Source organism: Pogona vitticeps, chromosome 1, assembly GCF_051106095.1.
Source record: "Pogona vitticeps strain Pit_001003342236 chromosome 1, PviZW2.1, whole genome shotgun sequence".
Lineage (NCBI taxonomy): Eukaryota > Metazoa > Chordata > Lepidosauria > Squamata > Agamidae > Pogona > Pogona vitticeps.
The window spans coordinates 82,021,611-82,048,418 of NC_135783.1; the positions used below are offsets into that span (position 1 = coordinate 82,021,611).

Sequence of the window (26,808 nt, forward strand, 5' to 3'; positions counted from 1 at the left end):
AAAAATTGTCAAGGGGAACCTTTACCTTTACCTTTAGATTTTATTTTGATGCTTGTGGAATATTAGTTTATTTATTTAATATATTTTTAACCTGTCTTTCTCCTTAAAAAAGAACCCAAGGCAGCCTACAGCAATAAAAAGACAATATTTTAGATCAGAAATGAGTATACAATACTAAAATGATCAATGAATACAATACCAAAAAACACAGGCAACACCAAAACACATCCAATGCAGCAGCACCATCCATTTTAAGAACCCCAGTTGGCATTCATTTTTTCAGGGAAAGCTTGCCTGAAGAGAAAGGTCTTTTCCTTCTTGCGGAAAGGTAGTTAAGATGGGGCCAGCCTAGTCTCCTGTGGCAGGGAGTTCCAGAGTCTGGGAGTAGCAACAGAGAAGGCCCTCTCCCGTGTCCCCACCAAGTGCACCTGTGAAGGTGGTGGGACCGAGAGGAAGGCCTCTCCTGATGATCTTAACACTCGAGCAGGCTCGAGTTGAGGTCCTTGAGGTAGCTTGGACCCAAGCCATTCAGGGCTTTATAGGTTAGAACCAATACTTTGAATTCAGCCTGGAAATGGATTGACAGCCAGTGGAGCTGCTGTAACGGGTTGTGTGATCCCTGTGTTGTGCCCCAGTTAACAATCTGGCTGATGAGTTTTGGACCCGCTGAAGTTTCCTGACCCTTCCCATAGGCAGCCCCACATAGAATGTATTGCATTAATCCATCCTGAATGTAACAAAGGCATGTGTCGCTGTGGCCAAATTAGACTGCTCTAGGAATGGATGCAGCTGGCACATTAGTTTCAACTGTACAAAGGCACTCCTGTTGACAGCTGAAATCTGGGCATCCAAGTTTAACTTTAATGACTGTTTAACTTTATGTGTCGCTAAACATCTAAAATATCCTTTTATGTTTTTGTCAGTATATGAGATTCCTTCTGGGGAATTCTTACGAGAATTTTATGGACATCTTAACATTGTGTATGATCTTTGCTGGTCAAAGGATAATCAGCATCTTCTTACTGCATCCTCAGATGGCACTGCAAGGTCAGTATAGCTGAGCTTATCGATTCAGATATCATGTACTTGCATCTAGTTCTTCACACGAACAAATGGAAGAATTTTTGCTTCCACCAAAATCCGCAGCCCTAATCCCCATAATTCCACTGAAAGTAGAAAGGATTTGTGGGAGTTTTGGGGCAGCACCTCTCTTAAAGGTCTATGGTTGAGTGTGCTGAATATGTTTTCTTTTGATTTATATTTATTTTATAATTTATCTAGACATCAGATCTACACAAAATTTGGCACAAATATAACAGACAGTTTGCTTTTGCTCTGTACGAGATTTGGAGACATTTGAGTGAATGGTTTTCCTGTTATGATTTTTTTAAGTAAAACTGCCTCCCATGTAGAAACAAGCAACCTTAGACATCCCCAGATTTAAAACATATCAAATAATTAAAAATGCCAATCTTGCTTATTTTGAAAGAGAATGATTGGCCCCATACCTTATTTTTAAATTGGGAAGGACTACAGGTGACAGAGCTGAAACATTGATCCTTTAAAAAGGCCTTATAAACTGAGGAATGTGTGGAACAGGCTTACCCCCAAGACATTCCAAATTACCATCTTTCCCAAAAAATAAGACATGGACTTATATTAATTTTTGCTCCAAAAACGCAGTAGGATTTATTTTCAGGGGATGTTTTATTTTTTTCATGTACAACAATCTACATTTATTCAAATACAGTCATGTTTTTGAACATGTTTGGAAGGCAATGAAAGGTCACAGAAATAGTAAAATAACAGATTTTCTCTGAAGAGTAAAAAAGAAACAACAAAACAGGCCTGCCTTAAAGAAAGTAATGGAGCGACAGTCCTCCAGAAATGAGGAAATTTGGATTGCGGTTGGGTGACATGGGGCTAATTGATGAAACAAGTAGTCAACATCTGGGGTTTTCTCCTGCTTTAGCATCACTTTGTGAATGGTAGTGAGTACAAGTGGGTACAGTGGTTCCTAACCTTGAGTCTCTAGAAGTTCTTTGACTACAGGTCCCAGAAATCCTGGCCAGCACAGCTGGTGGTGAAAGCTTCTGGGAGATTTAGTCCAAGAACACCTGGGGACGCAAGATTGGGAATCACTGCTATAGACTCTCTTGACTACTGCCATTGGTGTTTTCAGCGTTCAGGCTGCCCTTTGCTATGTAAAGCTTTGCATCCTTTTTCCTGCGGGCAACGTGGGCATGATATTTTGCAGCAATATAGGGCCATTTTGTGGCTTTTTGAATCATGGGTACAAAAGCACAACATCTCACATTCATAAACTGGAGTGTTTTTTTTTAAACTGAATTTTATAAATAGAGAATCCCCTAGAACCCCACTTACTGCTTAAAAGCTTGCCTGAAAATAAAAGTCTTTAACTGATAATGGAAGGACAGGAGGGAGGGTGGCAATCTGGCTTCTTGGGGCATTACATTTCAAAGCCCAGGGGCAGCCACTTAGAAGGCCCACTCTCATGTCCTTATCAAATGAGATGGGGAGGGTGGTGGAACTGAGAGAATGGCCTTCCAAGGAGATCTTAAGAGCCAAGAAGGCTCATGTGGGATGATGCGATCCTTCAGATATGGTTAACAGGCTAAGCTAGATTACATCTGATACCCTCAAATACAGACAGGTGTGGGCAACTGTTGTTCCAAACAGAAGTCAAAATCTGGTATATTCAGAGTGGTACGGTTCTCGCTCCCTCCCTCTCTCTCTCCCTTTCTCTGTGTACTCATAAATGAATAGTTATTGAAATTGCATATATTCTGGAATATGGTAACATATTCCTATCTTGCTTCTTTCTAGAATGTGGAAGATTGAGGCTCAAATGACATCAGCCATGAAAGTTTTTCCACATCCTTCGTTCGTCTATACTGCTAAGTACCATCCAGTGGTTGAATATATTGTAGTAACAGGGTGTTATGACTCTGTGATGAGGGTATGGAATGCAAAAGTGAAGGAAATACATGGGCAGCTTCTGCAAGAGTTTGACGGCCACAGAGGTTTTATCAATACATTATGTTTTGATGCAGAAGGTAAGTTGCTGCAAATCATTTCACTGTGAAAGCCCTGTATGTAACCATTTCCCCCCTTATTCTTCCACTAACTATGTGATATGTGATTGATTGAGCATGGAGAAAGGAATTGTCTGTAGCTCCCTGGAATTTCAAGAGGGACAGAGTTTGTATATACATCAAAAGCATCGGGAGAAAAACCCACATTGAATGCCCTGGGAAAATGAATCAGAATCATAGAAAAGTGAAGTTGGAAGGGGCCTACAAGGCCATCAGTCCAGTCCCCTGCTCAATGCAGGAATATAAATCACAGGATATCTGTCGGGTGGTTGTCTAAGTTTTTCTTGAATGCCTCCAGTGCTGGAGCACTTACCAACTCCCAAGGTAACTGGTTGCACTGTCATACTGCTCTAACAGTTAGGATGTTTTTTTTTATGATATTCAACCAAAATTTGGCTTCCTTTAACTGTCTTGCACTCTGGGATGACTGAAAACAGATCTTGCCTCCTCCTCTGTATGACAGCCTTTCAAATATTTGAAAAGAGTTATCATATCACCCCTTAATCTTCTTTTCTCAAGGCTAAATATGCCCAGTTCTTTCAGCCTTTCCTCATAAGGCTTGGTTTCCAGCCCTCTGATCATCCTTGTTGGCCTCCTCTGAACTTATTCCAATTTGAATGAATGGAATTCTGTGGGATTGGTCAGAACAGATAATGTTATGGGCAGAAAAGCATTTTTAGCATTTGTCAGGTCCAAATTACATTTCAGTTCTGAGATCTGGTTCCCCATATTTCAAGTAAAAGTACTTATGAAAAAGTGCCTATGTCATAATTAATCCCGTACTGAATGTGAGCCATGTGTTCTTCTTCATGGTCTCTGTGAATGCACACTAATGGGTTAATCTGTGCCTGTGCAGAAATCTCCGGAATATCCTAGAGCTCAAACACCCGTTCTCCAGGACCGCCCCCCAACACATGTGGTCCTGGTGATTGCCTCAGTTCCTTTTTGCCGCTGCTGAGGTCTCATCTGTTGACGAGCTCTCTGTTCACGCTTCTTGGTTCTTTTCTCTAGTGAAATAAACATTAAAACAAATTGATTCTATAGAAGAATAGACTTTTAATCCGTCAGATTTGAAAGAGACTTGATCCCATTTTTTCCTACCACCCTTTCCCCCTTTCCTGCGCTCTATGGCCCATGCAGGACCGTTTAAGAGGTGCATTTCTTGCCCTAACAAACTGGTTCTCATGGATGGCCACGATTTTTGTTTGTTTTGCTTCGGGGAATCTCACCAACCAATTACTTGCTCTTTTTGTAAAAAATTCACTAAACAAGCCATCAAACTTTGTCAGCAGCGATTTAAGTCTTTTTTATGGGAGCGATCCCTACGTCCACCAGCGACTATGGATGAGGTACAAGCCTCACAACCACCCCGGCACCTTCTACTGTTAACTCTCTGTTACTGACAACCACCAAAACAAAATCAAAATTACCGCAGTCGAAGTCCTTGAGATTGACATCCCAATCCACCCCGACACCAAAAGCCGTTCCAAAACCAGTCGCTTCCAAACCAAAAAAATCAAAGAAATCTTCCATCGAGTCTCAGCCTTCTGTTCCACAATCTTTGACTCCCCTATCACCCAGATCTGCTCTCTTCATATCTCACTATTCACCACTATCTGTCTAGCAGTCCATTTTCCATCTTGGGTGTCCATCACCACCGATTCGTGGGTCCTGACTATAATATCCATTGGTTATGCAATAGACTTTCTGTCCCTCTCACCTCCCAGGATAGTCCTGACTACATCATCAAACACCCTAGAACAAGAGATTCAATCACTCCTCTCAAAGGATGGTATTTCGGTAGTCATCCCATAGGACAACGGCCCAGGCTTCTTCTCCTGTTATTTCCTTGTCCCCAAAAGAGATGGAAGTGTCCGGTCCATCCTCGACCTTCAGGACCTGAACTACTTTATTCTCCAGAGACGTTTTCACATGGTGACGTTAGAACATATTCTTCCTCTTCTTCAAGGAGGAGACTGGTTCACTGTCATAGACTTGAGCAACGCTTATTTCCACATCTCAATCAGACAGGACCATCGCAAATTCCTACGATTCTCTCAGCCACACCACTTACGAATTCAAAGCCTACCATTCGGCCTCTCCACTGCACCGCGGGTATTTGCAAAGTGCATGTCCCCTGTGGCAGCCCATCTCCGCACTCTAGGGATCTTGGTGTTCCCATACATCGACAATTGGCTGTTAGTATCCTTGTCAGGCTCTCAAGCTCAGCGCGACATCACTTTCACTCTTTGTCTCCTAGTGGATCTGGGCCTCAGGGTCAACATGCACAAATCCGTCCTAACTCCCTCACAGAGTGTCACCTATATAGGTGCCATCCTAGAGTCTCGGGTCCCATGGGTGTTCCTCCCTCAAGAAAGAGCACTCAAGATACACTGTCTCATCCAATATTTTCAGCCTTATGCATTCGTAACTGCTCTTCAGGCTCAACACCTTCTAGACCTCATTGCCTCCATCACAGTCATACAGCACACCCAATTAAAGATGTGCTCCTTACAGGCACGGTATCTCTCCCTTTTCAACCCTCTCTCCGACCTGCCTACCAAGATCCTACAGGTCACTCTCGAACTTGCAGCTTAATTGATATGGTGGATTACTCCAACCAACCTCTTTCTCGGCAGATCCTTTGCACCCCTCCAACTGACAACTCAAATTACCACCAATGCCAGTCCTATCACCTGGGGTGCACATTGCAGAGGCCATACCACTTGGTCTCCTTACGAGAAGACTCTTCATATCAACAATCTGGAATTATTGGCGATCTACAAAGCATTCCACGCCTTCGAGCCTCTCATTACTGGCAACACCGTACAGGTGACGTTAGACAATACCACAGCGCTTTACTATATCAACAAGCAGGGTGGAACAAACTCACTACAGTTCCTGTACCTTGCTGTTCAGTTTTGGGAATGGTGCCTAGACCGCCATGTTTTCCCCACAGTGATCCACATTCCCTCCCAACTGTCAGCAGACGTCACTCACAGATGCACGAATGGTCTATCGACAATTCCATATTCCTCCGGCTCGGTGACGGATGGGCTCTTCCTGAAATAGATGTCTTTGCCACTGCACACAACACCAAATGTGCTTGATATTTGTCCAGGGCAGGCATAGGACTGGACTCCCTTGGCGATGCTCTCATGGGAAGGTGGACCTCACACCTCCTTTACCTCTTCCCTCCAGTTCCTCTTCTCTTACGAACCATCATCAAGCTGCGGCAGAATCGCGCCAATGCCATGCTCATAACCTCATGGTGGCCAAGATAGCCATGGTTCACCATGCTTCAGTCGATGGCGTCCGACACCATTCGTCTCCCGCTCATACCCGTCCTTCTCACTCAGCACCAGGGACAGACTTACCATCCCGACGACCACCTTACAGCCTGAAGCATCTACGCTCCCTAAATACTATTCTGGCTCATGCGAGGAATCCTCTACTCCACTGGTTCTTAACCTTTGTTACTCAGATGTTTTTGGACTGCAACTCCCAGAAGCCTTCACCATCAGCTCTGCTGGCTGAGGTTTCTGGGAGTTGCAGTTCAAAAACACCTGAGTAACAAAGGTTAAGAACCACTGCTCTACTCAACAGCTTTATGAGTATAAATGGTCTGTATTTGTTAAATTTGCACATCAGAAGAACCTTCCTACGAACCCAACTACTCTTTCTACAGTACTGACTTTCCTTTCTCATCTTTTTCACTGTCACCTTTCATTATCTACGCTTAAGGTTTACCTATCAGCAATTATAGCACACCAAACCAGGGACTCTGATGCTGCCTTGTTATTCAAACACCCTACTTTGAAACAATTTCTACGAGGTGTCGCTGATTTATGACCAACTAGAACTGTTCCCCCACCATGGTGGTCTTTGCATACTGTTCTACAACGCCTTATGCTGCCACCTTTCGAACCTCTCGCAACCTCATCTGAGCGGCTGCTCTCGTTTAAAGTTTTGTTTCTAGTAGCTATCACATTGGCCCATAGAGCATCCGAACTTGCAGCTCTTTGAATGGATCCACCATTTCTTCAATTTTATCCAGACAAAGTCACACTCTATATTTCCTTTCTGCCTAAGGTTGTTTCTGGTTTCCACATCCGCCAGCCCATCATCTTACCTACTTTCTTCTCGCAGCCACCAACGCCTCTTGAGTATGCAAGTCTAAGAGACTCTTTCTTTCCACTCATCCCCCACATAGGGGAACTCATATCTCCCCCCCCAAACTATCTCGTGTTGGATTGTCCACACCATACGACTTGTTTATGAACTTGCAAAGAAACTGTTGCCTACTGAGATTAAGGCACACTCCACTAGAGCAGTGGCTACTTCTACGGTCTTTCTTAAAGGCATACCTGTCTCTGATACTTGTAAGGCTGCTACTTGGTCCACTCCATCAACCTTGCATCCCACTATCAATTGGATGTGCGGACCAAATTGGATACTGCCTTCGGTCGAGTGGTTTTGTCTTCTGTTCTTCCATGATGTCCCCCCTCCTGAGTGGTAAGCTTGTTAGTCACCCATTAGTGTGCATTCACAGAGACCACAAAGAAGAAAGAGAGGTTACTTACCTGTAACTCTGGTTCTTTGAGTGGTCATCTGTGAATTCACACCTCCCGCCCGTCCTCCCCTCTGTCTGTCCCATCTGTTTATTTTATATAGCGGTGGGCTGTTTAGGAACTGAGGCAATCGCCAGGACAGGTAGACCACGTGTACTGGAGGGGTCAGTCCCTGGCGAATGCATGTTTGAGCTCTAGAATATTCCGGAGAGCTCTGCGCAGGCGCAGATTAACCCATTACTGTGAATTCACAGATGACCACTTGAAGAATCAGAGTTACAGGTAACTAACCTCTCTTTATTCAACAATTAAAAGAGGTAATGTAAACTTAGGGTGTATGAATCATGAGAAATAAAGATTCTACTTTATTCTGTAGTTGTCAGCTTGTATTTGGAATAATGCATGCAGCTTTGAATGCCACGTTTTAAAAAAGTTGACAAACTAGAGCATGTCTAGAGATGAGTGACCAGAATGGTGAGGCGTCTGGAACCCAGATCCAATGAAGAATGGCTAGAAGATATGAGTATGTTATGTCTGGAGAAGGAAAGATTCTGGAAGAAAAAACAATATTCGAATATTTCAGATTTGTTATTCAGAATTTGAATTAAACTTGTTTGCTGATGTTCTGGAGGGCAGGTGTAGAATTAGAACTTTAGTTAGACATTAGGAAAAACTTTGTGATAAAGCTACTCAACAATGGAATAGGATGTGGTAGACTCCCCTTTGTGCAGAGTTGGAGTAGAGGACCAAGTCCTTTTTTTAGCTTTATGGTTCTACATCTTTAGTAATTTAGCCTTAAAACCATGAGGTTTATGTTTACACTGTACATGGACATTGCGCCATGGTGTTTTTCTATTTTACCAATGATAGTGATATTTTGCAAAATATATTTTTTTTAATTAGAGCTCCCATATCTTGGGAACATGATGTTTTTTAATAACACCTCTCAGGAGCTCTGCTGGTTGTAGTTTGTGAGTAACTTTGTTAGGACTTCTGTAAAAAGCTATAGGAATACTTGTATCTGAGAGTTAATAGAGTACAGAAACACTTAGCATAGCCAGAACAAACACAAATGTGGTAGTTGTCAGGGCTGAGAGAATACTGTATAGTGTGAGAAGAAACAAGATTGAGTTGGAAAGAATTTGGGATATTATGAGTTGTCAAATAAATTGTGGGGGGGGGGGAGGTATTTGATGAAATAGAAGATTTAAAAGGAAGAAGTTTAAATCAGCTGTTTTTTCCAGAAGTCTGTGTGTTCAAGAGATGTTTGTGTGATTTGAATGTCAGGACTTTTTTCATCCTGTTATGTGAACAAATTATTATTTTCCAGGATATCACATGTTTTCTGGTGATAGCACAGGACTAATAATTGTTTGGAATACTTACATCAAAGAAAATTCTCAATCACTGATCCAACATTGGGGCATTGATAAGGTATATGGATATGTTCTTAATGTTTTTAATTTTAATATCAGAAATAGAGGTTTTAAGACATGCCTTTTTTATAACAAGATGTTCAGACTAAGTAGGTTTGTAGGAATATAGACGCCTGCTTTGAGTTAATTCCTTAATAATAGTAGTTATGTGATTAGTAGCATTGAGTTCAATCATTATTGCTAAATAAATCCAGCAAGTTCCATATACTTATTGATATAACTTGGCTCTGATACAAAGTTAGACTTATATCTGATACTTAATGTTTTATTTGTAGTCCATGTTGGTGCATCAGCCTCTTCCTGATTAATCTTTTGCTTACTTATCTTACTATGTGGCTATGAAAATTTGGTTTAGACTTAAAGCCAGAATATCTGGGGTGCAGCAATAAGGAATCGAATGTATGCTTGCTTTCAGATGTTATTACTTGCAGAATATTGGAAATGAAATCAACAAAACATCTATTCTAGATAGTAATAAATTGATTATTGCCTTAATCAGCTAATCACACTGAATGCAACTTAGGGAAAACAAATTTGTGAGTTATATTGTTATTGATGTATTTATCTGTTTTTATTCTTTTAAAAAGTCTGTAAGCTGTTGTAACAACAAGTTGCTTGAGTACTGTCTTGTAGTGGAAGATTGTAAATGCAGCAAATAAGTAATAAAAATAAATGCATTTATATTCAGTTGAGCTCTTGGCTTCAGAATTTATTTTGTCAAAGCAGACAGAAGAGATCATGTCACAGTAAGTCATTGCTATGAGCAGAATATGGTTAAAGGATTTGTGTATATTAAATTGTTTTAGCAAACTGTTCTTGGAAGATTAGGCATAGAGTCTGAATATTCTTCTGGATCCTGCTGACTCTGGAAGGCCTGATTGGTGGTAATGGCAATAAGCAGCAATGATAGCAAAGAAATAAATATGGAAAGCTTTAGTTATTTCTTCTTCTTTTTTTAATTTTTTAATTTTATTTTCAAAACTATTGGGTAATGGGGAAGGAATACAAAAGGCAAAGGGCAGTGGGGGGGGATGGAAAAAGGGTTTTGAGAATAAGAAAACATCAAATGCATAATCATTCAATCTTACATATCAAATATATAAACATCTAATCTATTCATGTTCCAATAAAGGTTCATCTTTCTTCTTCTTTTTCTTCTTCTTCTTTTGACTATTTTGTCTATGTATTAACCTCTTTAGCTTTCAACTTATACGTGTAATACAGCTTAAATCTATGTTATTCCCACAGCATCAGAACACCAAGGCCAATTGTGAAATATATCCCCTCTTTCACCCTCCTTTTTTCTTGAGAATGCACTCAGTAGACCCAAAATAATATAAATCCTGCTCTCCCCTCCCCTTTCCTCCCTGTGCTTGTTTTGTTTCTGCGACTCTTTTTTCTTCCATATTTTAAAAGGGGAAACAATATCATTCAAAGTTTGCTTTTCAACCTCAATCGCTACATCTCTTACTGGGTAGTCCTCCATCCCTTGTATATTATCTGATATCTTCATCAATACAGCCGGTTCTGAGATCTCTTTTTGGTGTAATTTAACCTCTGCTACCTTCCCTCCCCTAGAGCCTCCAATCACGTCTTCCATCTGGTTAATATAGTAATTTACCTGCATAAATTTTTGCAACAGTGACATCTGAAAAGAAGTTTTCCAGTCTAGCCACCGATCTGTATTTTTCTCAGGGGGAGGTTCCATTTTCTGTTCCACTATTTTCACTTAAAATTCCCTCTCCCCTTTACCCCAGTACACATCCAATATTTCTAATATTTCACCTTACAACTATACCATATTAGCAATAAGATAGCAGGTACATTCAAGTAAGAGATGGAATCTAAAACATAAATCTCTCAAGTGTCTTTATAGTCGCTAATATCTTCAGACCGGTTGCTTCTTTTTTTTTTTTCCTTCTTTTCTCTTCTCCAAGTTTGTTTTAACCTTCACCCGGCAAGACTCTATTATTAGAACGTCATTTGTCAAGATCCCAGTTCAGTTCAAACCACATAGCCCCCAGTTCACAGCTCACAGTCCGTTTCTTCCTTTTACTTCCAAAGACTTCCTTCTCCTCCCCCGAACAGGGAGATCCAGCAGAGTCCCGGCAATATATTATTCACGGAAAGCAGAGTCCCACACAGTCTAAAAATATATAACCACGGAGGAAAAGGGGTCCAAAGTGAACAGTTTGCAACAGAATTTATTTTTTCAAGGCCCGTCAGTTGATTCTTCAAGAGTTATTTTTCCTCCTTTAATGGAGACACGAGCTATTTCTGCCTGGCTGTTCCTTTCGAAATAACCCGACCTTCAGCTTGGGTAAAGCTGGAATGCTAGGAATGCCGCTCCTTATCTCATTTGGTCATAAATTTGCACACAATCACTTGTTCTTCATTTAATGAGGTTTTTCATAGAACAAGGGCTTCCACTTACTTTGATGTATACTTTCGCCGTGCTTCTGTTTTCTTATTCTCGGCGAACGGAGCTGTCTTTGGCTAGTTGCCAAAAATGGCGCCCATCTTCGTCTGTGCTGATGTGAATTTCCAGAAGAAAGACAAATCGAGTTGCTGCCCAATCTTCTAACTTCTGTGGCTCACCAGCTGCTGCAGAAGGGTCTCTCCTGACTCTTCCTTGCCCCCCCCATTTCTGGAAGGGTCCCAGACCGAAGTGGTTCTAGCTTTCCCCGGGAACTATTCCCGAGAGCTGCTAGCTTCACCAAGACGAAGCTCCTCCTCCAGCTTTAGTTATTTCTTCTGTCATAATTTTAGAATACCGGGTCATCTGGTGAAAGTTTTCCATGCACGTAGTCACACAGGTCATGGTTAAACAGATGGCTTAAGCAAGTGTTTCCCTCCTCACAAGCAACATAATTAAGCAAAGTAGAAACCCCAGATGAATCCTTTGTCTTGTCGGAGGAGGAACAAGCCAAAGAGCAGACATGGACAGATGCAAGCTGGAATTTTCTTGAATTTCACCTTTTGTGATGTTTGAGTGCTACCTGTGGAATTCACTGGTGCTAAAAGTCATAATGGCCAATGAATTAATGACAAATTAGGGGATATAAGCAGATTGGAAGATTAGTGAAATATATGGATGATAAGGCTATATGACTATGAAGACACATTTAGGTTTTACCTGATATGGATGTGCAGTTATTTTCACATGTTCTGTAGTTTTGTAAACTTCCTTGTGATGCCAGTGTACCATGAAAGAAAGTTTAAAAGCTTTTATGATTTTTAAACCCTTCAAATAATTAAATAAGGCTATCACTGGCTACTAGCCCGCAGAGCTATATACTGTATTTTTTGCACCATAAGACTCACTTTTTTCCCACAAAACAGGGGTGTGAAAAGTCTGTGCGTCTTATGGAGCTAAGAAAACAGATTATATTTTCCTGTTTTCTTCTCCTAAAAAATTGGTGCGTCTTATGGAAAGGTGCGTCTTATGGAGCGAAAAATACGGTAATTAGCCTCCATAAGCAGAGCAGAGTACTATTAAATACCAGTCTCTGGAAAATAATATTGTGACAGGTTTTTCACACTCAGTGTGTTTTGTGGGCTTTCCATAAATATCTGGTAGGATGCTTGACCAAACAGCCAGTTGATCTGATCTGAAAGGGATCTTCCTATTCATGAGTGTACTAAATTTAATCCAGGTTTTCAGTAGCTTTTCCTGCTGTGCTGTTTTACAGGAAGTAAAAAGTGATGACATTAAAGTGATGACACCAGTCAATCACTTGGAAGTTCATCCAAATGGAAGACGTTTATTGATCCATGCCAGGGACAGTACTGTGAGAATTATGGATCTTCGAATGTAAGTACTGTATCTCAAAGTGACTTACCATGTATCTTGTTCCAAAGTACAAATCTATAATATCCCCTCTTCTTTCTATGTTTTGCCTGAATTGCCATGTTATTTTCAGAAGTAGTAGGAGTTTATCCTTCAGAAGCCAATGAAGTAGAATTACTTCATACAAGGGTTAGAACCACGGAACTAGTGGTTTGTGCCAGTTCATCCTTCAGCTGAACAGGTGTTTGGCGGTTCCTAACCGTGCCTTCCCTGCAGGTGTCCACTGAGAGGCAGCACCTGGAGGAGACAGGGCAAGGAAGCCTGGGTGCTGCCTCTGAGTGGCTGGAAAGTGTCAAACACCTGTTTAGCCAAAGGATGAACTGGTACAAACCCGTTCTGATCTATAAGTTTTTTTCAAGAGAAGGGGAGCCTCAGAGTGGCCCTACTGCTATGCCTATTCTTCTGTTTTCTACTTTGGTAGCCTAATTCTAGCTTCTAGGGATTCCTTGAAGCTGTGTTGATCAAAATAATTTCAGCGGTCAGAGCATCCTACTCCCTTAACTGATACTTTTGTATTTGCTTTGTCTCAGCTGGGAGAGAGGGGTGTTCCAGCAGTGTAAGAATGTTGTCTTACCAGATCCTAGAGTTAAAGCTCATGTCAAAGTGAACATTCAGGTGATAGCTCCAGTTATCCAGCTCTCAAAAATGGTAATGTAATAATATAATAGAAGCAATAGCTATATTCATTAAACATTTTGAAAATACTTTTCAGCATGGCCACAAAGAAATACATTGGTGCAACAAATTATCGAGAAAAAATTTGCAGTACCTTAACACCATGTGGGACATTCCTTTTTTCTGGAAGTGAAGATGGCAAAGCATATGTCTGGAATGCAGAGACAGGTACATACGCTCATTATTTTAAACTTTTGGGAAATTTAGTAAAGTTTTGCATTTATAGTCTATTTAGCTAAAACTTTTCAGATCTCCTCATGCCAAATAGATACAAAATATCCAGGGCTTGAAAAATCCACTTGTCCACTCATCTGTGACGAGTGAAAAAAAAATGCTGTTTGACGAGCCACAGCTCCTTCCCTCCCTCCTTGCCTCCTTACCCTTAGTCCCCCCTCTGATCCTGCAGTCCTCCCCTCCCCCTTCCCATTGCAAAAGGAAAAACATCCCTCTTCTCGCGATAAGAGTAGCACATAGATATATAGTTCTGCAGGAGAATGTAGAATGGTCCCATGCTGAAGAATATGGAGATTCCCTGCTCCCAATTTCAACTGAACGAGGACACATCCTGGGGTGGGAGGGAACCATGGCTCCTTAAGAGGCCGTGTGTTTTTGCTTTCAGTTTTATTTTTGCTGGAGACATTCAAAAGAAAGGCTTTCAAAAATACAAGCTTCGTGACCCCACAGGCACGCAGGTAATACAGCAACCCAAGGCTGAGGGTATATTTATTTTGGGTTTGTACGCGTTGTTTTGTAGAAAGTGCCTAATTTAAATTTAAGTTTAAACATAAATTGCAAGGCTATAGTCTGGTCATGCTGACTGGTGAAATTTTTGACTGACTGATTCTAAAAATGTTCAAGCCCTGAAAATATCTATCTTTAACTCATGGGGGGTTGTATAGTTTAAAGCAGAGGTCCCCAACCCCTGGTCTGCGGCCCCGTGCCGGTCCGTGTCCTGAGCCGGACAGGGCCGTGGAGACAGACCACCCTCCACCCCCGCATGCTCTCCCCCGCCCAGCCCTTTTGTGACTGCGCCTGCGTGAGCGCTCCCCTGCCCCTTCGCACATGCACACGAGTGCCCCCAAGCGCTGCGTCACCCTTCGCGCATGTGCACGAGTGCTGCGCTGCCCTTCACGCATGCACCCATGTGAGAGAGCATGTGCTCTGTACATGTGCACGAGAACGGGAGGGTGCCCCGCCTTCTCCAACCAGTCTACAGGGTTAAAAAGGTTGGGGACTGCTGGTTTAAAGCGCTTTAATACATGGATCCCAGTCATTTTTCCTCTTTATTTCTGCTTCCCCAAAGATTTTGGATTGATGTCATTTTCTCTTTTAAGAAAATGATCAGTCTTATACTTAATTCAAAGACAAGCATATTCTGAGGAACACTGAATAGTTTGTTCAGTGTTCCTTAGGATTTTAACAGGAGAATGAGTGGTATTACCAAATTGTTTTGGTGATAAGAGGAAATAGTGGTAAGATGGAAAAAAGTATGTGCTGGCATTTGCGTATATCCACATCTACAGTGCTTCAATGTAGAGCAGATACATGCTCCTATACACACAAACTTTATACCAACTTCATAGAATTCTGAAACCAAAGAGACAAAGATGAACTGTCCCTTAGATTAACATGAAATTGGAGTACAGGAAGGCAGCTGTAAAAAGTTTGAAATGGACAGGAATGGAAAAGATTGAGAAAGATAAAACTATGATTTTGTCCAGATCTGGGAAGGCCAATAAATCAAAGATGAACTATGAGTTTAGCAGTGTCTCAAATCCAAGTACAGTCGTGCCACGCATTACGACGAATCCGCTTCACGACGATGTTTTTGCTATCGCAATTGCGATCGCAAAATGATGGTCTAAATGGGTTTTTTTTTGCTTTGCGAAGATCGGTTCCCTGCTTTGGGAACCAATTCTTCGCATTACGACAATCAAAACAGCTGATCGTCGGGGTTTCAAAATGGCCACCAGGTGCTCAAAATGGCTCCCCGCTGTGCTTAGGGACAGCTTCCTCGCTATACAGGCACCGAAAATGGCCGCCGTATGGAGGATCTTCACTGGACGGTGAGTTTTTAGCCTACTGGAACGCATGAACCAGGTTTTAATGCATTTCAATGGGTTTTTAAATTTCGCTTTATGAGGTTTTTGCTCTACAGCGATTTTGGTGGAACGAATTAACGTCGTTAAGCGAGGCACCACTGTACCCGGCTTCAACAGGTAAAGGATAACTCTGCTTGTCTCTGTCTGTGAATTCAGTTTTGCCCCCTTTGTTGAGGTTAAGGGGATGGCCCCTGTGGTTGTGTTCCTTGCAAGGAATATCCCAAAATTAATTATAGGAGAGGTGGAGACTGTTTGTTTCAAGATACACTAGCCCCGCTTATTGAAGTAAATCAGAAATGTGCTAAAAATAATCCTATGTTCATATAAGAACATCTTGAAAACAGTTAACAAAAAACCACATACAGCATGCTATGCTTGTTCCAGTGTAAAAACAGTGTTGGCTCTTGCATATAGCATTGCATTGGTACCTACCAATGTATCACAGAAGTGAGTACACCCCCTCACATTTCATAAATATTTTAGTATATCTCATACTAAATGTGACAACACTGAAGAAATGACACTTGGTTACAATGTACAGCAGTGAGTATATAGTTTGTATAACAGTGTAAATGTGTTGTCCCCTTAAAATAGTGCAACAAACAGCCATTAATGTCTAAACCACTGGCAACAAACGTGAGTACACCCCTAAGTGACAATGTCCAAATTGGGCTCAAGTTGCCATTTTCTCTCCCTGGTATCATGAGACCCATTAGTGTCACAAGTCTCAGGTGTGAAGGGGGAGCAGGTGTTATTGCTCTTACTCTCTCAGACTGGTCACTGGAAGTTCCACATGGCACCTCATGGTAATGAACTATCTGAGGATCTGAAAAAAAAATTTTGACTATAAGAAGATTGCCAAAACCCTGAAACTGAGCTGCAGCACAGTGTCCAAGACCAGACAGTGGTTTAACAGGACAGGTTCCACTCAGAACAGGCCTTGTCATGGTTGGCCAAAGAAGTTGAGTGCCCGTGCTCAGCATCATATCCAGAGGTTGGCTTTGGGAAATAGACATATGAGTACTGCCAGCATTGCTGCAGAGGTTGAAGGGGTGGGGGTGGGGGAGTCAGCCTGTCAGTGCTCAGACCATACGCCACACACTGCATCAAATTGGTCTCCAGGGCTGTCATCCCTGAAGGAAGCCTCTTCTAAAGATGATGCACAAGAAAGTCCGCATATGGTTTGCTGCAGATTAGCAGACTAAGGACATGGATTTCCGGAACCATGTCCTGTGGTTTGGTGAAACCAAGATAAACTTACAGTGGTACCTTGACTTACGAACTTAATCCGTTTTGGAACAACATTCGTACGTTGAAAAGTTTGCAAGTCGAAGTACCATTTCCCATTGAAATGCATGGGAATGGAATTAATCCGTTCCAGCATTTCAAAAGGCAAAAAGGAAGGGAGGAAGGGCTGGAAATTTCAATTTCCCACCCTTTCTCCCTGCCTTTTTGGCTTTGGAGGCCTCAAATGGCTTCCTCCGATGTTGGGGGGGAAAAAGCCCTTTGAGAGCTCCAAAGGTGCCGATTGCAGCGGCGGGGACCCCCAGGGAGGTCTCCCAGGGCTTGCCCGCCACTATTTATGAATGGCTGTATTTGCAAAAAATGGCATTGACTTGCGAACAGAGCCTCGACCTCGTTCGTAGGTCAAGCTCCGTTCGCAAGTCGATTCCAAATTTTACCAATGGAGCCGTTTGTAAATCACAAAGTTCGTATCTAGGGATGTTCGTAAGTTGAGGGCTGACTGTATTTGTTCAGACTGTGTCAAGTGTGTGTGGTAGCAACCAGGTGAGGAGTACAAAGACAAGTCTGGCATGCCTACTGTCAAGCATGGTGGTGGGAGTGCCGTGGTCTGGGGCTGCCAGCACTGGCGAGCTACAGTTCATTGAGGGAACCATGAATGCCAACATGTACTGTGACATACTGAAGCAGAGCACGATCCCCTCCCTTCGGAAACTGGGCTGCAGGGCAGTATTCCAACATGAGAACTACCCCAAACAGACCTCCAAAACGGCCACTGCCTTGCTAAAGAAGCTGAGGGTAAAGGTAATGGATTGGTCAAGCATGTCTCCAGGCCTAAACCCTATTGAGCATCTGTGGAGCATCCTGAACAGAAGGTGAAGGTGCTCAAGGTCTCTAACAACCACTAACTCTGTGATGTCATCATGGAGGAGTGGAAGAGGACTCCAGTGGCAACCTGTGAAGCTCTGGTGAACTCTATGCCCAAGAGGTTTAAGGCAGTGCTGGAGAATAATGGTGGCCACACAAAATATTGACACTTCGTGGCCAAATTTGGACATTGTCACTTAGGGGTGTACTCACTTTCGTTGCCAGCGGTTTAGACATTAATGGCTGTGTGTTACATTATTTTGAGGTGACAGCGCATTTACACTGTTGTACAAGCTATAGACTCACTGCTTTACATTGTGGCCAAGTGTCATTTTTTCAGTGATGTCACATAAAAAGATATAGTAAAATATTTATGAACTGTGAGGGGGTGTACTCACTTCTGTGATATAGTGTACATATTTTTATAATCCTACAAAAAGAGAAAGAGAGGTGTAAGTAAATCTCTTAAATTCAGGATGTTTCTCTTGAATTTTCAGATGACAAGTTGAAGACCATTCCTTGCCCCGGGATCCATTTGAGTGGGTTTCCCCACAAATTGTGTTTGATAAATTAAAAGCTGTCTACCACTTTTTTCTTTGTAGGTGATCAAGTAGCTGTATATTCAGATCTTTCCTTCACATCTCCTCTTCGTGGTGTTGCTTTCCACCCACATGAACATATGGTGTCATTCTGTGCCTTTGGTCAAAACCAGCCAATACTTGTATACATTTATGATTATAAAGGTAATTTGTCTTTGTGTTCATATTTATATCCAGACATCAGCAGTTATGCTTGCCGTGGCAGGTGCTGGCACTGTGAAGGGTGAATAACTACAAGCCTTCATTACAGTTTTTCGGAGATGAGTGGAAATAATCTCCGCAGCTATTTGGCGATGCCCACCCCCTCCCCAACTCTGCAGTTGAAACGAAGGCAGGTTGGCATGACCAACTCCACTCCTTCCTGCTTTGGGGCAAAGAAAAGGTAGAAGGGCTAGCTGATTGGCAACTGTCAGTTGTTCTCTGCTCAAGAACATGAGCAGCCTTGGAACAGTCCTGTGGTTAAAGTGAGGTAGACCATAAGTTAGTAGAACCTGGCAATCAGCTTTATGAATGCAGTTTGCGAAGGAGAACTTAGGAGACCCTGAACGTAGGTCTTGCCTGAGGCTTCTTCTCATTTGGTGTGCTTTTAAACCTTCCCTGCAAGATGAGGCCTGCAGTTATTGCAAGCTGCATATTCTTTTTTGTAGTGTGTTGCTTTGTCAGTTGCTTTAAAAATATCATAGGGACAACCCTGATAAATTTACCACCAGTAAAATACCGGAGCATTTAGAAGAGAATCTGGTAAGAACAGAGAAGGGATAACAGACTGTTGTATCCTAGTGGAAGAAACAACCTAATGGAATGAAAACGCAAGAAGTGGGTTCTAACTGCACATGCTAACTACATGCATTGTAGTTAGTTTAAGACCCAAAGCAGAAACTAGTTTTCCTACAGCTGTGGTGATTAAAAAGAGAGGAGGGAGGACTGCATGAGCCCAAGACTGGTGCACAAAAAGCTGAGCTGTGTTATCTCCGACGAGAGCTTGTGTCTGTCTCGCAAAGGTGGAAGGCTATACCCTCTAGATCTTTTTTTATTCCTACAACTTGAATCAACACTGGCCAGTATAGCAAGTGGTGACAAATTATGGAATCCGCAGGCCACGAATGCTTGATGGACCACAGTTGCCTGCCCTTCCTCTCTTTGCTTGATTGAGAGAAACTACCGTAGTTGAAGTTCTGGCAGTGGAGGCTGGATAAGGGGTTTCTGGAGACCAGTCTGTGTCATCATGGTGTCGTTTACTTATATCTAACCTCTGTGTACAGAAAGTTAATGAGAAATAAGGATTTTAAAACTTTTCATCTGCTATGTCTCTGGCCTATTTTTGTGCCTTCTCTGCGCCCATGTTCTGTGGGATTTGTTCATTTTTTATACATGAACTAACTCCATGTTGTTCAAATGTTTTTCTTCTACAGTTGCCCAGCAGGATCCTGAGCTGGTAAAAGATTTTAATGGATTACATTTATCCAGATCATCCAGAGCCCCACAAATTCTTAACCATTCTGCTGGTCTTTCTGTACCAAAAGATTCCATGATGTCTCCAGCCGACCGGTTTGCAAGTTTTGCAAGAGTATCTATGAGGATGCAGAAAGTCAAACAAAAGCTGGAGTCCGTTACGGTATGATTAATTTTTTGTCTATTCCCTGTTCCTGACAATGCCTTATAGAGATCTGTCTTGGCATTTTATTTGTCTTGATGTATCATTAGTAAAATAATGTTTATCAGGAACGTGTAAGCAGCTAGCATACTTAAGTATTTAGGGACATTTATGTACCTTTTTTCTGACCCCAGTAAATAACTATTTGCTAGTTTTATAACATGTTGCATCAAATTTTCAATCTCTCTCTCTCTCTCTCTCTCTCTCTCTCTCTCTCTCTGTGTGTGTGTGTGTGTGTGTGTGTGTGTGTGTGTGTGTGTGTGTGTGTGTGTGTGTGTGTATGCACACATGCACGCTGGATCTGTCCCATCTCTTCCTAGTTCTGTTGCTTTTTTCTGAGTGAAAAGCAATAGCTTGAATAGTGACTATTAGTAGGACAATCTTTCACTTCTGATTCACCGGTATCTGTATCTCAAATAAATGAGATAATCATAATGAGAGAAACCCTGATATCTCCAGTCACTGTTTTTCCTTCATGTTTCTTTGAGTGGAATACACATCCATCTTGATTTGATGAGTATAGAATACAGGCAAAATTAATCTGTATTCAGCTGTGTGAGAATACAATGATCAAGAAACTTACCTAATTAAAAAAGTGAAGCTGGGGGTTTATGTCTTTCATGACACTTGTCAAGACGTATCTCAAGACATTGTGGTTCATATGAAAGAAATGTTCTTACACAGTAAAACACAAAAGGTAGAATGCTGTTTGCAAACATAGAACATAATGGCTCCACAGGTAGAGCACTCTGCTTTTGCTCCAGTAATCTCAGACTTGCTGTTACATAAACCAGAGAGAGCCCCTTTGAAAACAACAGGGTTTCCACTTACACCAGGGGTTAGTGAATTTCCCCTTGTGCAGGTGATGGGAAAAGTAGATCCATGTAGAGAGGAGACTGTTCTGCAAATGGTGCACAGCAAATAGGATTCTAGCCACCGCAGTAAAAAAAAAGTGTGCACATGATACAAGAATACAAGGAGTTATAATCTGAGATCAGTGAAATATGAAAAACTATATGTATACTGAGATTTTTGGGGTGCAAAACATGCACATGGTACACATTCTTTCATATCTGCCAAAAGAGAACTGCATAAATGTTTCAGAACTAAATGAGGAACTGTGTAAATCTTCAATGAAAAAAATCCAATTACAATTTTAGGCTTTTCTCGTGAATGACAGTTTATCTTATACATCTTGAAATGAACTACATTTATGTAGTATCTTTTGAATATGTGGCTAGGCATGGCTAATTCAAATGCAGATGTATCCCTGCATTTATAAAACAGTCAAGGATTTCTCCATGTAGAGTCTCTCAATACTGTTACAGTTTTCATATTCATCTTAATGTTCAATAAATAACCTTCACTTTTTGTGCTTCTTTTTTCCTTACTACTTGTCTTTAATATTTTAGTGTATTCTTTAATAAGAGTTTTATATGCTGTGTTTACTTTATGCAAACTATCTTTTAAAAGCCTCTCCCCCCCCCCCAATGTTAGCACCAGCAGGGTTGAGAACAAGCTTGACAAGTTTTTATCTAATTTCTTTAATATTCTTGCTATTCTCCAACTTTGTCAGACATGTATTCCCACTGTGTTTCTAGAAAAAGAAATTACAGGGCTCAAGTCAATTTTTGAATTCACGTTGATCTACTTTCTAGCAGCTGTCATCATTAATCTGTTGTAACAGAAGTAACAAAGCTTGCCTCTGATGTCCATGAAAGCTTATGCCAGACAAAATGTGTTAGTCTTTAAGAAAGTAGAATAGAATGTTGTTTCCACGCTGATCAGGACATATTTTGCCCCATTCTCTAGTTTATAAGCTCCTCTGTTTTTCCTGTTTGACATGGATGGAACAAGAAGTTGAATGGGTGGAGAAGTGCTTGAGATTAAGGCTACTATGACATCATGTTTAGATTGCCAGGCATGGAATAGAAGTGCATAAGTGTTTGGAAAGGTACCTTGTCATGTGCCTGGATGCTACAGAATCCTTTTCAAATAGATGAAGCCACTCCTGCAGCTTCAGTTCTGCGTGCTGCAATCCAAAAATAAGACCTTTTAAACTGTTTAATGGGTATGGGTTATTAATTGTAATAGTTTTATTTTTTAATTTATTTTTAGTGGTGATTTCTGTGGTGTTATTATTTTGTTTGCTTTTACTGGTGCTAGTCACCTTCAGCAATATTTTTAGTGGAAAGGTGAAAACAAATGCAGGTAAATAAATTAATTTTTAATGTTACTGTTAAATGCTTCTTGATTCCTCTGCCGCCCCACTTATTATTGTAGAACAGGATGTAAGACTCTGATTAGATCCCTCAGTGTTAACCATGTGATGAAACTGAAGTAGCTACTTAATATTTATGCCTCCTCACTTATCCATGTAGAATAGGATGTAAAATTCTCTGATTAGATTCCTCAGTGTTAACCATTTACTGACTGACTGACTACACTTTTATACCACGACATGTGGCCTGGGGCCACAGTGGTTGGTGTACAACAGAGAACAAAACACAGTTAATAATCATAAAACGCCAACATAACAAATTGACACAACATTATAAAATAAAATAATGAACAGAGCAAAGGATCGAAAAAACAACTACAGTAAATTAAACCAATCAATGAATAAAAATTCAATATTAATAAACATTAAAAACTGGCAGTGAAGACAGGTGTTGAATATGCATAATCAGCGGCTATCAGATGGAATGGACTGAGACGCCTGCCTGAATAGATACATTTTCAAAGATTGCTTAAATGTTACCAAGGAAGGGGCCAGGTAAATTTTGGACAGAAGTTCATTCCACAATTGGGGAGCAACCACTGAAAAGGCCCAACTTCTTCCGGGGTTGGCAACTTCAAATGTCCAGCCTGGGAAGCATGGGTAGGACAGGCAGTTCCACTTGGAAGGAGGTGGTCAGTCATGTCCTGAGATCCAAAACCATTAAGGGCTTACTAGGGCAAAGCCACCGCATTGAACCTGATACGAAAATGAACTGGTAGCCAGTGCAGGGCAACCAGTACTGGGGTGATATGTTGATGTTTAAACAAATCCATAACTACTTGGCCGCCACATTCTGGACCTGCTAAAGTTTCTGTATCAGTCTTAAAGCCAGTCCTACATAGAGCGCATTGGAGTAATCAAACCTTGAGATTACCAAAACAAGGACCAAAATGATGAGAAACCTGCAGTCAAGGTAGAGACACAGCTGAGCGATCTGCTTGAGATGGAAATAGGCTGAACAGACCACAGAGGCTCTCTTGAGATTCCATCAATAGCACTGGGGCCAGAAGACTGCGAAGCTCATCCTTGGTGGAGAGAAAGCCTCCTGCAAAAGAAAGGAAGTCACCCAATCCACAGACCACAGGAGCCCCCACCTGGAGGACCTCCGTCTTGTCTGGGTTCAATCTTACCCTGTTTGCCCTGATCCACTCCAGTACTACAGACAGTGCTCAAGGGATGGGGCAGCATCCACTGCAAAAGGTTAGAACGAGAGAGACATCAGCATACTGATGACACAATACTCCAGATCTCCAGATGACCTCTCCCAGCTGTCTCATGTAGATGTTAAAAAGCAAAGGGGAGATTATTGACCCCTGCAGGACTCCACTGTTAGGAGTGGTTCAAAGAGCATCTCCCCAAGCTACACTCTCTGAGGCAAATCCTTGAGGAAGGATCGGAGCCAGGACAATGGCAGGCTGGCGATCCCCAGTCCTGAGAGCCTCCCCGGGAGAATACCGTGATCGACAGTATCAAAAGCCGCTGAGAGTTGAGGAGGACCAGCAGCGACATTTTGCTCCCTCGGAAGACCATTGTGCAGGGTGATCAATGCCATGTGACAAAATTGAAGTGGCTACTTAATATTTATTTGTTAAATATGTTTTATATAGACACGTACCTAACTGTGGGATTATATTATAGTGGGAAAATATGAATGCTCCAAGTATTGCGCAGAGATTTGGGACTACTTTTTTAAAAAGTAAAAACTAGCGTGAAAGTGCCGTATCTCAGGGCAAACATATCAGACAAAAAACAAAACAGAAATAGAAAAACAAGAGACAAACAAATTGTAGCACTCTGAAGATTAATTGCTATATTTTAATATAAGCTTTTGTGTCCATTTTCTCAGACATACATCAGGACAAAAAATCATATTTTTTCAGGGTTACTGTTTTACTAGATTGTTTTTAAAAATGAACAATAAATGCATTCTACAATGGGATAGTGGGACAAGAGGCTATCTTTTTTGGATCTTTGCAGCATTGATTTAGCAATATTTTCTTGCAAACGTTGGGTGTTATCTCAAGACATGCCTATAGAAGCATTTCTTTTATTCTTAATTTGGTGTTTTGAGAAAAATCTGCAAGAATTTCTTATGTTCTTAGTTTGGTGGCATTTGCAGCCAAAACTGTGCTCACGACCTGGGGTTCAATCCCAGGTAGCAGCTCAAGGTTGACTCAGCCTTCTATCCTTCCGTGGTCGGTAAAATGAGTACCCAGCTCGCTGGGTGGGAATATGTAGCCTGCATAATTATCCTGTAAACCGCCCAGAGAGTGCTTGAAGCACTATGGGGCAGTATATAAGCAGCACGCTTTGCTTTTTGCTCCTTAGGTAGTACCAGTTGCATTAATAATTGGATTTTTAGTGGTTATTTATTCACTCAGTTGCCATAAATCAGGACATAACAATAGCAGTTGTGCCAATGCTGACTAGTGCCTCTGTTTTCTTCCTCTTACAGAGGGCTGTAAGGCTGCAGAGATTAAGATATTTAACCTACTGATCTTACAAAAAGCCCTCTGTCAGTTTTCAAGTTGTCATTTCCAAACTATTCGCTTAACAACAGAATCAGGGCATGCATGAAATATGATGGGCAAAAGCAATGGAAAAATAATAGTATGTAATGTGCAAGGTAGATACATAGTCTTCTTTATTACTTACTTGTTGGCAGCATGTGCACCTCTGTCTGGGGACACTGTCTAGTTTATTTCCTTACACAGCTTTAGAAGAAATGTGCTTAAAGCCAGCCAGTTCAGGAAGACGTATCCCAGAGAATAAGCAACTGAACTGCAGTACTGTACTGCAGTTTAATCTCTGTGTCATGGTGCTCATGATGTGTTGCATGCCTATATGCTGAAAGGAGGAGGCAAAGCTCTTGGTGGGCCCAGTAGGGGTGTCTCCAATGAGGACATCTGTAGGGAAACACTTTAGTGGTGCCCCTTCCCAGTTGTTTGATCATTGTTGTATGAATCATCAACATGGTCACAAGGGAGAGGCTAGCCCTGCCCCTCCTTTATTTCTTAGCTTATGAGAGCACCAGTATGCCTGAAGAGAAGAGTCTAGATTTTCTGTGGTCCTTGCTTGAGCAAGAACTCCTCTTCTTCAGATTTGTCATTGCTTGCATGAGCAAAAAGATGAGAAGAGGGCAGGACTAGCTGCCCTTATCTATCTGTATTGACTATGTCAGCTTTCAGAGCAACTAAATAGGACATCTGTCTGTATTGGTCCAGAATTCGGCAGCCAGATTAATAACTGTGGTGAAGAAATTCCATCACATCTCCCCCATTCTTGCTGCCCTTCACTGGCTCATTTCTGCATCGACTTCAAGGTTATGATGATAACATTCAAAGCCCTAAATGGTTTAGGACCTGGGTACCTATCAGAATGCCTGCTCCCAGCCAGCTTTGTCCGTAATACCCGTTCTTCACAGGCAGGGCGGTTGAGGGCCTTGACCCTGAAGAAGGCCCGGAGGGAAAGAACAAGAAACCGGGCCTTCTCAGTGGTTGCCCCCTGCCTATGGAACAATCTGCCTATTGAGATCCGCCTGGCACCTTTGCTGGATGGGTTCAAACGAGCATTGAAAACTTGGCTTTTCCGCCAGGCTTTCCCTGAGCATGAAGACCTCGACCTCCCTTTTGCCATCCTTTTTGCCATCCTTTTCATCACTCTTTTCACCACCTTCATTGCCATCTGTTTAATTTATCCTGTTGGCTATATATTATTTTTCTTCTTCATGGATTGCTGCCTTGTCGTGGCGAAGGGGCTTGAGTAACTCAGAGAAACTATGGGCTATGCCGTGCAGGGACACCCAAGACGGACAGGACATAGTGGAGAGTTCCGACTAAACGCAATCCACCTGGAGTAGGAAATGGCAAGCCACTCCAGTATCTTTGCCAAGAACGCCCCATGATCAGAAACAAAAGGCTAAAAGATATGACGCTGGAAGATGGGCCCCTCAGGTCGGAAGGCGTCCAACATGCTACTGAGGAAGAGCGGAGGACAAGTACAAGTAGCTCCAGAGCTAATGAAGTGGTTGGGCCAAAGCCGAAAGGACGCTCAGCTGTGGACGTGCCTGGAAGTGAAAGGAAAATCCAATGCTGCAAAGAAAAATACTGCATAGGAACCTGGAATGTAAGATCTATGAACATTGGGAAGCTGGAGGTGGTCAAACAGGAGATGGCAAGAATAAACATCGACATCCTGGGCATCAGTGAACTAAAATGGACAGGAATGGGCGAATTCAGCTCAGATGATTATCATATCTACTATTGTGGACAAGAATCCCGTAGAAGGAATGGAGTAGCCGTCATAGTCAACAAAAGAGTGGGAAAAGCTGTAATGGGATACAATCTCAAAAATGATAGAATGATGTCAATACGAATCCAAGGCAGACCATTCAACATCACAATAATCCAAGTTTA

General features: G+C 41.8%; 1 protein-coding gene across 9 annotated transcripts in view; it reads left to right on the top strand.

Annotated features, from left to right (window-relative positions):
* Window positions 1-26,808, top strand: part of AHI1 (Abelson helper integration site 1) — a 110,537-nt gene that overhangs the window by 18,091 nt on the left and 65,638 nt on the right. For all 9 annotated transcript variants that reach the window (XR_013540611.1, XM_072996452.2, XM_078383334.1 and 6 more), the window contains exons 12-18: window positions 924-1,047; window positions 2,848-3,077; window positions 9,018-9,121; window positions 12,816-12,937; window positions 13,686-13,816; window positions 18,462-18,602; window positions 19,871-20,073. Coding sequence is in view for 8 of the 9 variants with exons in the window: in XM_072996452.2 (XP_072852553.2) it covers window positions 924-1,047; window positions 2,848-3,077; window positions 9,018-9,121; window positions 12,816-12,937; window positions 13,686-13,816; window positions 18,462-18,602; window positions 19,871-20,073 (1,055 nt within the window). In the remaining variant the exon portion in view is untranslated. The remainder of the gene's footprint in view (window positions 1-923; window positions 1,048-2,847; window positions 3,078-9,017; window positions 9,122-12,815; window positions 12,938-13,685; window positions 13,817-18,461; window positions 18,603-19,870; window positions 20,074-26,808) is intronic.